Below are 15520 nucleotides of genomic sequence, written 5' to 3'. Positions count from 1 at the left end.
AAGCATTTAAAGAGCTGCCAATAATCAGATTCTAGATAAAGGAAAGTTACCCACCTCTTCTTGGTTGCGAATGACCCGTTTTTGGCTAACTTCTGTTTTAAGTCGCTGAAATTCCTCATCCAAAATAGGATCTCCTCTATCTAGCTGGGTTTTTAATCATCAAAATAATTTAAGTTGAATATAAATGCACAAAACTTTGTCTTTAAAACTTGTAGAAACCCATTAAGCAATTGACCAAATCCACCCATGACGTTCCCATTAGAAATGGTGAAACACAAGTAGGCAAAAAAGATCAGTATGACTACGCTGTTTAAACATAGGGAGCTCTGATCGAAGCACAGACTCGATACCTTTTTTTTTTTTTTTTTTTTTTTTTTTTTTTTTTTGACAGAGTCTCACTTGGTCACCTAGGCTAGGCTGGAGTGCAGTGGTGCAAACTTGGTTCCTGCAGGCTCTGCCTCCCGGGTTCATGCCATTCTCCTGCCTCAGCCTCCCGAGTAGATACCTTCTTTTTATAACTAACAGAGAGTGTCTTTGGAAATCATTTCCAAGACGCTTAACATTCATAGAAAGAATTTTAGGAAACTGTAACTATGGGAGTATACAAATTTCATTAAAAAGACATTTAACGTCCCAGTAAAGTTTTAAGCTCAAGTTGATTATCCTGGCGTCAGGTTTTAAGGCAGGCATGTGGGGATTCCTCCCTTCTCCTGGGTGGTGGAAGCTGACAGGTCTTCCCGGGCTGGAAAGTGACCTGCGGTTCCCCGGAGGTGAGTGATCCCAGGCTGCTCTCCTTCCCTTACCTGCCTGCTTCCCTGATGGCGTCTGGGCCCTTTTTCTTATTCTCAGGAGCTAACAGTGACTCCTGGGGTAGGCTGGCTGGGCTGGGGTCAGTGTCTATATGTGTCTGCCCAGGTGGGAAAGGGGACTGCGTACTCCGCAGATGGTGTTAGTTTTTGCCTATCTGTGTGTTCTATTAATTGTTTGTGGGGTAACTTCAAAAACCAGCTTGGCTCTTAAGTACACTGTTTATAAAAATTTTAAAGGATTTATTTGGAAATAATCTATTCTGATCATCACATTAACACCCTATTCAGAAATAAGAGAGGCATGCTATTGTCACCAGGGTGGTAAGCTGCCTAGCTCTGATTGGCACATATTAGGAAGTTGAGTTTGAGACTGAGCACATTAAGTTCAAAGTACAAATTTCATGGCGAGACCCAGATCCCCACCAGCATTAAGAGTAAAATAAAATAGGCAATTTAAAGAAGGGACTGGCAAATAGATCATTAGCTAGAATAATGACAAGGGAGATTTATTATATCTTTACTAAGACACTGCTGATTTGATGATGTTGAGTAAAAGCTCATCATCCTTGAGGGCTGTGCCATCCCACTCTGAGGCCAGCTCCTTCCTTCCCCCACCATTGCTCCTCTTGGTTTCCACCATGTGCCTGGGGTGGAACTCCTCCAGGAGTTCCATGCCACTGGGTCACCTGCCAGGACTCAGCTCTCAGATGAAATCCCCTGGACATACAGAATGGGGTCCCTGAGACACTTGATCTCCCATAGTCCAAGGTGTCTGGGCTGCCTGCTCATCCTCCTTGCCCCACGAGCCATGCTTAAGATGGGACTGCTCCTTGGCTGATACTGCCCGCAGCCACAGCCTCAATGCCCACAGTGACTGATCTGGGCATGTCTGTGCCCACTTCACCTTTAAAAAGGTTAGAAAACAGCATTCCACTGTGGGGTTGAGTGAAAATACTTGATGTTTTGTTTTTAAGAGAGCATGCAAAGAATCTGAACACGTGGAACTAAATTTAAATGCACATCTTATATGTGATTTTTCTAAATGCAAAGATTTACCAATGTAATGATTTTATATTCTTTTGTCTTATGAAAAATGAAGAAAAATAAGACAAATTTATTTAAATATCTAGTTGGACTCCAACTCTAGAAAGAAAAGTACATTCTCTATGTGAAACATATTCATATCTGACAAGAAATGTTTTTCCCCAATCCCTTCCAGCCACTGCTGCCAAGTCAGTCTACCTGAATCTCGCATTCCCCGGCTCAAAAATCTGTGTTATGGGTTGAATTGTGTCCCTTCGAAATTCCTATGTTGAAGCCTTAACCCCCAGAACTCAGCATGTGATGGTATTTAGAAATGGAGTCTTTAAAGAAGTGACCGAGTTAAAATGGGGCTGTTAGAGTGGGTCTTAATCCAGTATGACTGCTGTCCTTATATGAGAGATTAGCACACAGACACAGAGGACCACACGAAGGTATGAGGAGAAGGTGGCCACCGATAAGCCAAGGAGAGAGATCCGGAACGGATCCTTCACTCATGGCTCTCAGAAGGAATCAAACATGCTGAGAACTTGCTTTTGGACTTCTAGCCTCCAGAACTATGAGAAAATAAATTTTTGTTGTTTTAAGCCACCCAGTCGGTAGTACTTTGTTATGTCCAACCTGAGCCAATTCATATAATATGTGATCGTTCTGCAAGTCCTACCAATTAAATTCAGACACAGAGCCCCAGCCGACTCCTGTCTCCTCTGGCCCATGTGTATCTTGTGTTTTAGCCACTGTGGACTTGTCCTCAGTGTTCTCTGCAGCTGCTGTGTAGGTAACAACCATCTTCAAAGCATGGTGAGGCCATGGGTGCTGCACAGTCCCCAGTTCCCATCCCTGAACCTACAGGTGCTACCTTGGAACCTCAGGTGTGGTGCCCTCAGACCAGTTTCCCTTTTCTGCTCGGCCCCTTTGAGGGTCTCTGACTTGGGACTATCATTTGCATCTGTCTCTGATGTGAGTCCTGGTTACCAACTTTGGGTCTCTTTTGTCTTCACGCTTTGCAGATCATGGGACAGGGGACCCCGACTCAAAACTCCCACTCGAATTTGAGTCATTTCCTTCATGTGAATGCCTTTGTCCTCTTTACTACTTTTCAAAAAATTATACAAGGTCTTCCAGGAAGCATCCCAATCAGATGGGTGTTCTCTCCTCTCTGGCTTCTGCATCCCCACAATACTTACTATAGGTCCCTGGTGACACTTATAGCCAGTCTTGATTTATGGTTGACAATTTACTTGTCATCAGCCTTTCCCACTCCCAACTTAACTGTGGGTTTTCCTACACCTGGCACCTTGCAGATAGTAGGAATTTAAAAACATCTAGTGAAACAAATGATAGCAAATTAGCAATAACTCTGACCTTATATTTGGCGCATGCTCTTTGCCACTCCTCAGTAAGCTCTTTTTTAAGTTTAAAAGACATAGGATCTTTACCAAGGTGCACCTGCCTGGGGAGAAAAAAAAAAAAAAAAAACAACGGTGTCCACAACCCATCAGAATACCAGAGTCAACTTTAGGATGGAATATTTCACTATATTCCAAAACTGAAAAGGAACGCTGAGATGCTGGAGGAGACACATGGGATACAGAAGTTATAGAGGCTTCAGCAGCAAAACTAAGACGAATAATGTGTTCTACAAAGTGAAGCTTATCTTAAATATTTATGAGTGGCAACATCTAGATGCTCAACCTTCTAAATCATTAGGGAAATACAAATCAAAGCCACAACAATACACCCCTTTACACCCACTGGGATGGCTATGATGATGATGATAATAATGGAAAATAACAGGTATTGGTGAGCAAGTGGAGAAACCATAACCCTCATATGTTGCTGGTGGGAATGTAAAATGGTTCAGCCACCATGGAAAACAGTTTGGTGGCGCCACAAAAAGTTAAACATAGAGTTACCATATGACCTGGCAATTCCACTCCTAGGTACATACCTAAGAGAACTGAAAAGATATGGTCACATAAAAAAGTGCATATAAATGTTCACAGCAGCATTATTCATAATACTCAAAAAGTGGAAACTACTGAAATGTGCAGTAACTGATGAATGAATAAGCAAAATGTTGCATATCCATTCAATGAGATATGATTCAGCCATAAAAAGGAATGCAGTACTAACACATGCTATGATGTGGATGAATCTTAAAAATATGATAAGTGGAAGAAGCCAGTCACAAAAGACCATGTATTATGTGATTCCCTTTATATGAAATGTCCAGAGTGGGCAAATCCATAGAGACTGAAAGCAGATTGTGGTTGCCAGCGGCTTCGGGGAGTGGGGAGTGGGGAGTGGGGAGTGGGGAGTGACTGATAATGGGTATGAGGTTTCTTTTTCTAGTGATGCCTATGTTCTGGAATTGGGTAGTGCTGATGGTCATGCAACATTGTGGATTTACTAAAAACCTAGGCACAATAAACTTTAAACTGATTAAAATGATGAATTTTATCACAATTTAAAGATACTAATATGCAATGTATTCATCACAAAACCTAGCACATGTCTTAAATAAATAATATTTATGATTTTTAAAGTGGAGGTAGAGAGATATTCTAGAGAACTGCTTTAGGTTAGAGGAGACTAAAGGGACATGAAAGCTAAATACAAATGGTATGATCTTTGACTGGACCCTGGATACCTCTCTCCAAAAACAAAACAAAAACAAACCAGGTATAGGCTGGGTGTGGTGGCTCACACTTGTAATCCCAGCACTTTGGAGGCCCGGGCTGGTGGAGTGCTTGAGGGCAGCAGTTCAAGACCAGCCTGGGCAACATGGCAAAACCCTGTCTCTATTTTATTTATATAAAATTTAAAATAAATATTTTTTAAAAGACTAGGTATAAAGTACATTTTGGGACAACTGGCTAAATTTGCCTATAGACTGATTATTCAATAATATTATTGTATCAGTGTGAAATCTCTTGGAAGTGATTACAATAATGTTGAAGAATGTCTGTGTTCTTAGGAGCTACATGCTGAGGTATTTTGGCGTGAAGCTTCCTGACGTCTGCAATTTATTTGCAAATGGCTCGGGGGAAAATGTGCATGCAGATATGTGTGTGCATGCGTGTGGAGTGAGGGGAGTATATGTGTCCTAATGTGAAAAATTAGTGAGCCGAGGTCAAGAATATGTGGGTTTAAGATCTTTCAACATAAAAAGTTGGGAAAAATATTAAAGGAACAACACAGCATTCAGAATGGGATCTGGGATGTGACTTCAGGTCTGATACAGAGACGCATAGAAAGAACAAAAACCCCAGTATTGACAGTGGTCACTGGTCACTGCTGAGTGGTGACATCACCGTGATTTTTTTTTCTTCTCTACATGTAAAAAAACATGTTTTCAGGTTTCCTACCATGATGACCTACCTGTTTTTCATAATAGGGAAAAGGTGTTTATAAACATAAAATTTTCAGTTCCTTGGGGTACTTCCCATTAACTGAGGCAGAACCGTAACTATAGACGTAAGCCGAGGCAGAAGGGATTTCTGTTGGAAACAAGGGCCATTTCCCCAGAGACAGGGGACTAGCCCAGTGGGCACCTTCAGAGGGCTTCAGGTGAGGTCACGTTCTCATGTGTCAGGAGGGGTGGAGGCTGGGTCATGGAGAAGGCAGCCTCTCAATGACACTCTCCAAGAGTCTCTTTTTCAGCCCAGTTTACTCTAGGTCAGGCATAGTGGCTCAGACCTGTAATCTCAGCACTTTGGGAGGTCAAGCAGGAGGATACTTGAGCCCAGGGGATCGGGTCTCACCTGGGCAACATAGTGAGACCCTATCTCTAAAAAAAAAAAAACAGAAAAAAAAAATTAACTGGGCGTGGTGGTGCGCATCTGTGCTCCCAGCTACTTGGGAGGCTGAAGTGGGAAGTTCACTTTAGGCTGGGAGGCTGGGGGTGCAGCCAGCCATGATGTGACACTGCACTCCAGCCAGGGTGACAGAGTGACACCCTTTCTCAAAAAAAAAAAAAGTTTACTTTTCAGCTAAATCTGTACACATGCATATGCTTGGTCTGATCTGGTTAAAAAAAAGTCGTGAAAAAGTTTCTAATTTGGGCACAGAAGCACAAGAATTCTCACATCTTAGTTTTAAAACCTCCATTAGGAACCCCCAGAGCCTCACCCCACTGGGCTACCCAGAAGGCATCTGGGGCACACAGCCCAAGGCACAGGGACTCCTGGTTGAGGTAGAGGATGACGGGAGTGTGATTTGGGGTGCCCAAGGCACCCAGATCTGTCCTGGGCTGAGGGGTGCCAGCAGAGTGGCCAGCAGGAGCAGGGAGCATCTCCCACAATTCACTCCGGTCCTGCCACTGGTCACATTTAGGAAACAGCATGGTCTGGTCACATATATTTATTCCTAATAGAAACTTCCTACTGAAGTGGAAGGACCACTGGCAGAGAAACAATCATTAAATTCTCCAAAGTACCTAAAACGTTATTACATTTTACTGTCTCTCATTTATAAAAGATCATCATCTAAAAACAACTGTACTGTCACTTGATACAAATAATTGCTCAATATTTACCACTTAAGATGATTTTCCATCTCATCGTGAATGTCCTGTCTGACTTTCTGTTCAAAGAGTGCCTCCTTCATCTGTCTCGTTTTTGAAATTTCAGTGCCCTGGTCCAAAACTGAAGGCAGGAGCAGACAATGTTTATACCAGTAATCAGATTAAAGTCATGTGCAGAGAGAAAAACACATTTCTAATGGCGAGGCATAACAGCAATCTAACCGAATTTTGTTTTTCATAGGTAATCAGTATGACAAGCAGTAACTCTTTCACATTCGGCTCAGGGGCTGCTTTATGGCCAATCAACTGGTTACCTTCTCTTAATTCTTTAATCTTCAATTTTCCTGGTTCTTGGTTTAAAACAGTTGCCACGGCAAATGGGTTCGATAAATCTACTGGAAATCTGAGGTTCTGGTACTCAATTTCCTAAGAGACCAAATCAATAGGGAAATCAATTACTCTGCCATTCTGTCACCCTTTCATCACACTGAGGACAAGGCCCACCGTACCTTCACCTTCTGAGGCTGCAGCTTCGCTGGTGGTCGATGAAAATTTATATGCATCATTGCTTTTTCTGGAGGAAGGTTTACTTTCTTAGAAAGAGTATTGAACCTTTCAAACTCTTTTAATCTATAGGTTTAAACAAATGTTAAATTAGTAAATAAGTCATTAACTCAAGGTTCCTAATTTTGTATGTTCCTTCTGATACCACCACAACCTGAAGTCCCTTATTATATCTAAACTGAAAATAAATGTGTGCCTCAACAGTGGTCTACTAAAATAAATGTGATGTTAGTGTATTAGAGTATAATCAGAGATACCAAAAGAGCCCACCAATGGTTGTTTTGCCTTACAATCTTTTTTTTTTTTTTTCTGAGACAGAGTCTCACTCTGTCATCAGGCTGGAGTGCAGTGGCACGATCGCAGCTCTCTGCAACCTCTCCCTCCCGAGTTCAAGCGATTCTCCTGCCTCAGCCTCTCAAGTGCCTGGGACTACAGGCGTGCACCACCACGCCCAGCTAATTTTTGTATTTTTAGTAGAGACGGGGTTTCACCATGTTGGCCAGGATGGTCTCCATCTCTTGACCTTGTGATCCGCCCAACTCTGCCTCCCAAAGTGCTGGGGTTGCATTGCCTTACATTCTTACAGAACATACTGACTGAAAATGTGACATGCTGAAAAATGCTCTCAAGGTCTAGCATAATCTATTTCCAGCCTGTTGGTTTTCAATAGCTAGATTTATTACATTAAAAAAAAATCTTACCTTGATTTATCTTCCTAGTAAAAGAATGATTATGCAATTGTTTGTAGCAAGATATTTCAAAAAGAGATTCAGATTAATGTTTGGGTTCTTTTCTGTAATTAGAAACTGACTTTGGACATGGGTAGTTAGAGACAGTGCAGCTAATAGCCTGCAGAAGCTATTCGGGTTATCTATTATGAGATGCAGTAGAACTGTGTTCTATTCAGAAACGCTACCTATGAAGCATTTCTTTTTTTCTTTTTTTAGAAATTATTTTTATCTTAATAGTTATATTTTTCCGCAACACAAGACAAAGTTATGATTTTGAAAATAATCATTTTTAAATTTATTTGTTCAGTACCAATTTGGCATAATAGTTTAGGCGAAGCATTTCTTTAAGCATCCACATGTGAACACTTGTTTTATAGGATAAACACTTGTTTTCCGTGACCGTACAAAAATAAGATAAAAATAGGTGAACATTCACTCACTCTGACGGTTAATATGTATTTGCTGAGCACCCACTGAACAGGCCTGGTTGCACTGTATGGAACTTATGTTAGCAACCTCAAATTTAACGTCTGTCATGTAAGAGCATGCACAACCCAGGGCACAGGAGAACCTGTCCCTTGGTGAGACTCACACCCACCAACATGCTCTGATGTGCAGGGAGAGGTGCTTAGCCAGGTAGTGAACTGAAGTTCGGCATCCCCATCTCAGTGGAGCCTTGACACCACTTCTGCTGTTAAATACTGGGGAGCAACTAAATCTGGGGATGTTAAAAAGCAGCCTCCTAAACAGTATCCTCAACGTTGATGATGGAAATGAAGAGGTCTAAGAAAATGATAAATCAGTTACATGTGGAATTTGGCAGTGCCAAATTTAGACATGAGTAAGTCTATCACACACTCTATAATGAAGTGAAGAAAGCAATCTATGAAAATTTCAGAGAACACTACAGCCAGTATTTTTTCCTGTTCAGAAACTACAGCTAGTTTTTTTTTCCTTCATGGTAGAATTTATATGTTATAATATTATTTGCAGTTCGGACAGACAAGCAGATCTTAAGACATAGTCCTTGAAAATGTCAAGAGGATACTAAATAAGATACTAACATAGTAATTTAGAAATAGCGTGAGCCTGCCTTTGCATGGTGCTTCTGTCATACAGTGCTGTTGTGCATGTAAAAACGCAGCTATGGAAGGAAATACAAATAAAAATCGCACTCATATGATGTCTTTAAGAAAGTCATTTGAGTATTGTAGCACCTGATGTGAAGTGGCAAACACCATTTTGCTCACCTGGTTATTTGCCACCAGAAAAATCAGCAGTTTTAAAATCTTTGTTCAGTTCTACTTGTTTGTTGCCTGAGTGATTTTATTTCAATGACGGTTATTTGCAGGATTTGGGTTCAGCAGGCCACACTAATACCCTACAGTTGACTTAGGCTGCTTTGAATTTTTAGGAAGAAAATCATGACATAAATATCTAAGATATCATGGAGTGAGTTCATATTTTGGTATCAGGTTGCTACTCCACTTGTAATATGCTTAACGATGTTAATATGTGATGAGTATCCATGTGCAAAGAAGAGGAAAAGCAAGATATTTCCTCATCATTTTCAAAATAATTGTCAGAATCTTCTAAGATTAGTATTTACACTGTGACAACTTTTTTTTTGAGACGATGTCTCACTCTGGCACACAGGCTGCAGTGCAGTGGCGTGATCTCAGCTCACTGCAATCTCTGCCTCCCGCGTTCAAGCAATTCTCCTGCTTCAGCCTCCCAAGTAGCTGGGATTACAGACACGTGGCCATGCCCAGGTAATTTTTGCATTTTTAGTAGAGACAGGGTTTCACCCTGTTGGCCAGGCTGGTCTTGAAAGCCTGACCTCAGGTGATCCGCCCGCCTCAGCCTCCCAAAGTGCTGGGATTACAGGTGTGAGTCACCACGCCCAGCAACTTTTAATTTTTATAAAAATCATGGGTATAAGAAAAAATCATGATGTTAACCAGAGGTACTGAGATGTAAAAGTACAAGCTCATATTCAAATGGAAATGGAAGTTCGGAAAGGATTTGTTATGAAGTACAACTTAATCCCACTTCACATCTTCACTAGTCTGATGGTGCTTTGAAAAATCTCCTGTGTTTTTCAAACATTTCTGTTTTTCAGACATTTCTGTCTCTGCCTCATGTGAAATCACTTGTAATATGACTTATTTTGGTCTCTTGAGGTTGTGGGCCATTTCCCACTGAGCTTTGCAATAGGCACTGCAAACATCAGGGACTCAGTTAATTGAAATGCTATATGGAAACCTTAAAAACACTTATGTTGTTCCAGCCCTATTGGACAAATTTTTGAATAGGCAATAAGACATGCATATGGTAAACAATTCAAACAGTGCATCAGTAGTAATCAGTGAAAAAACGTGTCCCTCAAAAATCCCTTTTTCTTGTTTCTTCCCTTCTTGTCAGAAGCAACTCCAGGAACTAACATAGATATGTTCTACATTTGTTATGTTTTAAAGTATATTTTATGTTGGCTCATCATTTTAAATACATTTTTGAGGACATTCTTTTACAAGAAAGACAGAATGGAAGAAAGGAAGACTTGGATTTTCGAGAAAGGGTTAAGAATAAACAAAAACACTGCAAAGATGCCATACGGTAAGGCCACGTTGGGATAGCATGTTCCGGTGAAGACACATTCATACGGTTGAGAGTTGAATTGTGAAATCCATAACTGCATTTTTATTTGTGCGGTCCCGTACTGAAAGGGTGTAAACTTAATAGTCACAGTCATCTTCCCATTAGCCGGAATTATTCCTGAGAGGAAAGAAATGAGAAAATGTGATACCCTTTCTTCTTGCCAAGTCCAGTCACGGAGGCTGACACACACACGAATAGAGCTGACTCTCCGACAACGCGGAGGTTGGGGCGCTGACTCCCCACACAGTTGAAAATCCACACATAACTGTTGGCTTCCCAAACACTTAACTACTAGTCTACCGTTGACCAGAAGCCTTAATGATAACATAAGCAGTCAATTAACACACATTATATATGTTATACGTATTATTTACTATAAACCAGAAAAAAGAACATGTTATTATGGAAATGATCAGGAAGAGAAAATATATTTGTTGTTCCTTAAGTGGAAGTGGATCATCACGAAGGTCTTCATTTTCTTTGTCTTCATGTTGAATAGGCTGAGGAGGAGGGAGAGGAGGGATTGATCTTGCTGTCTCAAGGGTGGTAGAGGGAGAAGAGGTGGAAGAAGAGGCAGACACACTCAGTTTAACTTTTATTGAAAAAAAATCTGAATATAAGTGGGCCCATGCAGTTCAAACCTATGCTGTTCAAGGGCCAACTGGACATTCTTCCCATGCTAAGCACAAGTACAGTATTTCCATTATCCTTATGTAGCTTTTTCATTAAATACGTGTGAATCAACTTCTGCATGTTTACATTGATCTTATTTATTAATTACTACATTCATCCTTTACAATAATTATTTGATTGCATCACTTCTACAAATATATACATATCAATCTGCATTAGTGATTCAGACATGAACTCCCAGAACTATCATCTGTCAGCAAATTACCAGATGTCAATATTAATGCTATAAGCAACAGGAAAAGCTAGGAACACACATACAAGTTTGTGTCCAAACAATTTACTTCTTTTTTTGTATAATTTGATTCTTTCTTTTCAAATCTTTAGGATGGACTGCTATTCTCCCCAGAGTCAAATATCACACCATGCCTAATCCTTCTTTTGTATGTCTGGTGCCGACAGGGCTTGGAACATAGTAAGTGCTTGGAACATAGTAAGTGCTAACAAATGTGGAGAGAAAAAGAGAAGAAAGGGAGGATCAATTTTATTTATTTATTTATTTATTTATTTACTTATTGCTGTTCCCAACTAGAATGTAACTGGAGGACGAATGTTCTCTCTGACTTCCAATGAAGGCTCTTAGGTTTGCTCTCTAGATGAGACCACCTGCTCCTGTGCATCTGGTCCTCCCACTGTCCCTGCGGAGGCCTTGCACAGTCCCCCATACGTGCCCTCCTTTCCATTCATCTGCTTCCTGAATCTTGTGCGACCCTCCCTTCTCCCTGTGCCCAACCACATGGGCCTTTCCTTCACCCATTCATGTGCTTATTGAGTGCTTACTGTGTGTCAGGCACTGTTTAAGGCACTAGAGTTAGAGCAATAAACAAAACAAATCCCAGATCTCACAGTTTACATTCTAGTTGGGGACAGCAAAACATAAACAAATGAACATAAAATACAAAGTCAAGACATGAATACCAACAGGGCATGGGGAAGCAAGTGGGTGGAAAGGAAAGGCCCCCCTTGTGAGAAGAGGTGGGAGCAGGGGTATGAGAAGGAAAGAGCCTTGGCTCTAATCCCTTATCATTGGCTCCTGCTGGCTCTGCACTCTGCACTGGCTCGGCACTTGCAATTCCCTAGGCCTGAAGAGCTCTCTCCAGATTTTCTTTTAGCTTCATCCTACTCCCGGAAATTACTGCATTTACCATCTGCCTTCTCCTAGTTAGAGTGTAAATTTTAGGAAAGCAGGCACCTGCTCATTACTGCATTCCCAGCTCAATAAATTCGTGTTGAATGAGTGAATGAACCCAAACTTAAAAGCCTATATCAACCTACATATTACACCAAACTATCCATGCCTCTCCCTCCACAGGAACCTTCTGTCAGCCCTACTGAACTCGCGTACCCTTGATGTGTTACCTTTCAAAGTTTCCCTGTCTCCCAACTAGATATCAAGTTCATAAAGCAGACACCAGCCCCATAGCTTTCATATCTTCCTGGATCCCCAGCACAGTGCTTCAGAAACAGGTCTTCATCAAGTTCCTGACAGCAGAAGTCAAACTCTTTCAGTGATACTCACTAGCGACCCTAGAATCCACTGCAGGGAGGAGGCAATCAGCAGAAGACCCTGGGTCCACCAGCCAACCTAAGACCAGCTGGAGACAAACTGTGACTCTCCACCATGTGTGGGGCTTCAATACTTTGACCACCCACTTGGTCAGAAAATAGCCCCCTTTAGCCCATAAATTGATCCGGGGCTCTAAAATAAGAACATTCTATTGCTTCTGCTCTAGCTCATTAACTTAAAAAATAAGGACAAGCTCTGGAAGCAAGGATTAATGTTTGCCTTGACCTAGCTGATTTATTTTTAAGTGCTGCCAGCTCAGACCTAATACATAAAGCACACTGTGAAGGTGTAGTCTAGGCAACCAGAGTAGGCCGCTTTTTCCATTAACAGGGAGCAGTGGATTGTCAAGTGTTAGCAGCTGTAAAAGGCGTGCCAAGGAGTTACCACTTACTGCTCAGCCAAAACTAACAGTGGGACAAAGGAGAGTATGTTTCACGCTTTTAAAGTGAGAAGGGTACCCTCACCCCCAACAATGACTACCTCCTTAAGAAAAGCCCAGGCCGGGCGCGGTGGCTCAGGCCTGTAATCCCAGCACTTTGGGAGGCCGAGATGGGAGGATCACGAGGTCAGGAGATCGAGACCATCCTGGCTAACATGGTGAAACCCCGTCTCTACTAAAAAATACAAAAAACTAGCCGGGCGTGGTGGTGGGCGCCTGTAGTCCCAGCTACTCAGGAGGCTGAGGCAGCAGAATGGCGTAAACCCGGGAGGCGGAGCTTGCAGTGAGCTGAGATCCGGCCACTGCACTCCAGCCTGGGCAACAGAGTGACACTCCATCTCAAAACAAAAAAAAAAAAAAAAAAGACAAGCCCAAATTGCTCTTTTACACTTCGGGCCAATTTCATTGGGTCAGTTTCAGATCACCACCCTTAACATAACCAGGGGTAATGTTGAACCACAGGACATGGAGGGTGGTGAGCAGAGACAGAGAAAAGAGGAAAAAACTCAGAAATCAACTGAAGGCTAAGAACAGCCTAGTTGATGAATATGATGGGTATCATAAGAAAACGTAACAGCACTGAAAAATAATATAATGGTAAATACCACCGTGTCTTCACCTGGACTACGATTATACAAAGCATGAGCATTAACATGAAAAGTTATTGAAAGGAGACGGAAAAACAGAAGCACATTACTTGTTACGGCAGTGAGGCCCAGGATGGGGAACATTAAAAAAAATTTCTTCTTTCCCATGTCCAGACAGTGTTACTACAACATTGTACTAGCACCGTAAAATTATTTAATTTTAAAATAACTTTTTCTTCAAAGATCTCAAAAAGTACAGATCACTCTCCCTAAATTGTCATAGAGCCGTTCAATCCACACAGTGTTCCTGAGGCAGAAAAGGGTCTGGAGACACAAGGAACCTAAGGCCGATTCACGCTGACCTCCTAGAACTAAATCAGAAGGAAAACCCCAACTCTCCGCACCTAAGTAACCAAAGGACTGGAGGCTACTCCCTTTGTAATTTTTCTGCATGGCAGATGGAAAATGGAAAGCATCTCTGATTGATTGCAGAAAGCAACCAAAGCATAGGAGTCTAAGTTTGTAACTTCACTTAAGGCTCCGACTGGTGGTCACTACTTCATTTACACAGGGTGTACATCAAGTAACCAATGGGAAACCTCTAGAGGGTATTTAAACCCCAGAAAATTCTGTAACGGAGCTCTTGAGCCCCTATACTCGCTGGCTCCCATCCTGTGGAGGATACTTTTGTTTTCAGTACATTTCTGCTTTTGTTGCCTCATTCTTTCCTTGCTCTGTGCATTTTGTCCAATTCCTTGTTCAAAGCGCCAAGAACCTGGACACCCTGTACTGGTAACATCGTAAGTATTGGTTTTAATATTCCAAGATTTAGGGTTCCTCTAGCTGGGTGACTTTGGGTAAACTACTGGATCTCTCAAAGCTGATGTTGGGAAATTAATAGCTAGTTAGCTTTAAAATCATCCACATTCTAACCATGCTTTCGATTCACTGGATTATAGAAGGGAGGGCTACCATCCCACTCACAGTGGCCACACTCCCCAGCCCCTGCTGCTGCCCAGAGAGTGTGGGCGAGAGAAAGGCCCCAGCACCACACAGACCCTTACTTAGTCCTTGCTTGATTATACATGAACTGTGTAACTCAGCTTGGCTGCCTTAGCTGAGGCTCAGTTTTCTCATCTGTAAAACTGGACAAGGCTTAAAGGAGAAAATAATGTACAGGGTCTGGGATAATGCTTGGCACATAGTGTGTGTCCTATAAATGTGGCCTTCCCAATCCTTATGCTAAATAAAACAAGTAACAATTTATTGTGTATTAAATTGTCATTAAAATATCAGAAAGAAGAAATATTTCCTTGAAAAACTTACACTTGACCCGTTTGAGTTCTTACAGAGGAAGAGGCAATTGCCTCATGACGCCAAATCACTGGGATGAGCGTCCCAAAGCACCAGGTCTTCCTTTTGCTCCACAAAAGTGCCAAGTGCAGGCAATCTACAGCTCAGAAGACAAGGACTCGGCGGCCTCTACAAAGTGTAGTTTAAAACATAGGCCTGGACACTTATCGTGAAGAGGTGAAAGAGAAGCCCCGAGGGCTTTTGGATACCGGTTCATGTCTAAATTTCCCAGGAAGAACAACTCCTGCTCAGCCACAGCAGATGAAGACACGTGTGGTGCACATACTGAGACGCTAACAATCCCCGGAACTTATTTTAATCTTTTATTCCTTTCTCCCTCCAGCAAGCTTTTTTGACTGGAACTAGACATAAGTGGTAAAATTAAGTCTTTCAGAATCTACTGACTTTCTATTTCATCCCTGTACATCAAATATCCAAAATGCAGACCTTGGCAGCAAGACCAGACAACCTGAGGGCTATGCCTGTGCTGATGCGGGGATGTGGAGGAGGAGTCTGAGTAGAGGATGCTGGGGGGGTTAAGCCAGGCCAGGAA

At 41.9% G+C, this 15520-nt stretch overlaps 2 protein-coding genes across 3 annotated transcripts in view; one reads left to right on the top strand and one right to left on the bottom strand.

The window, feature by feature from the left end:
• The window catches only part of C12H2orf76 (chromosome 12 C2orf76 homolog), a 447011-nt gene that overhangs the window by 118398 nt on the left and 313093 nt on the right, over positions 1 to 15520 (top strand). The window lies entirely within an intron of this gene.
• Positions 1 to 15520, bottom strand: part of CFAP221 (cilia and flagella associated protein 221) — a 113606-nt gene that overhangs the window by 47910 nt on the left and 50176 nt on the right. For both annotated transcript variants that reach the window (XM_050752702.1, XM_050752703.1), the window contains 6 exons: positions 10289 to 10448; positions 6888 to 7008; positions 6693 to 6804; positions 6391 to 6499; positions 3216 to 3303; positions 55 to 144 (listed from right to left, as the gene is read on the bottom strand). In XM_050752702.1, coding sequence (XP_050608659.1) covers positions 55 to 144; positions 3216 to 3303; positions 6391 to 6499; positions 6693 to 6804; positions 6888 to 7008; positions 10289 to 10448 — 680 coding nt within the window. The remainder of the gene's footprint in view (positions 1 to 54; positions 145 to 3215; positions 3304 to 6390; positions 6500 to 6692; positions 6805 to 6887; positions 7009 to 10288; positions 10449 to 15520) is intronic.

The sequence above is a fragment of the Macaca thibetana genome, chromosome 12 (genome assembly GCF_024542745.1).
Source record: "Macaca thibetana thibetana isolate TM-01 chromosome 12, ASM2454274v1, whole genome shotgun sequence".
Taxonomy (NCBI): domain Eukaryota; kingdom Metazoa; phylum Chordata; class Mammalia; order Primates; family Cercopithecidae; genus Macaca; species Macaca thibetana.
Note: the sequence above shows the minus strand (reverse complement) of the source record. Positions and strands in the feature narration are given on the sequence as shown.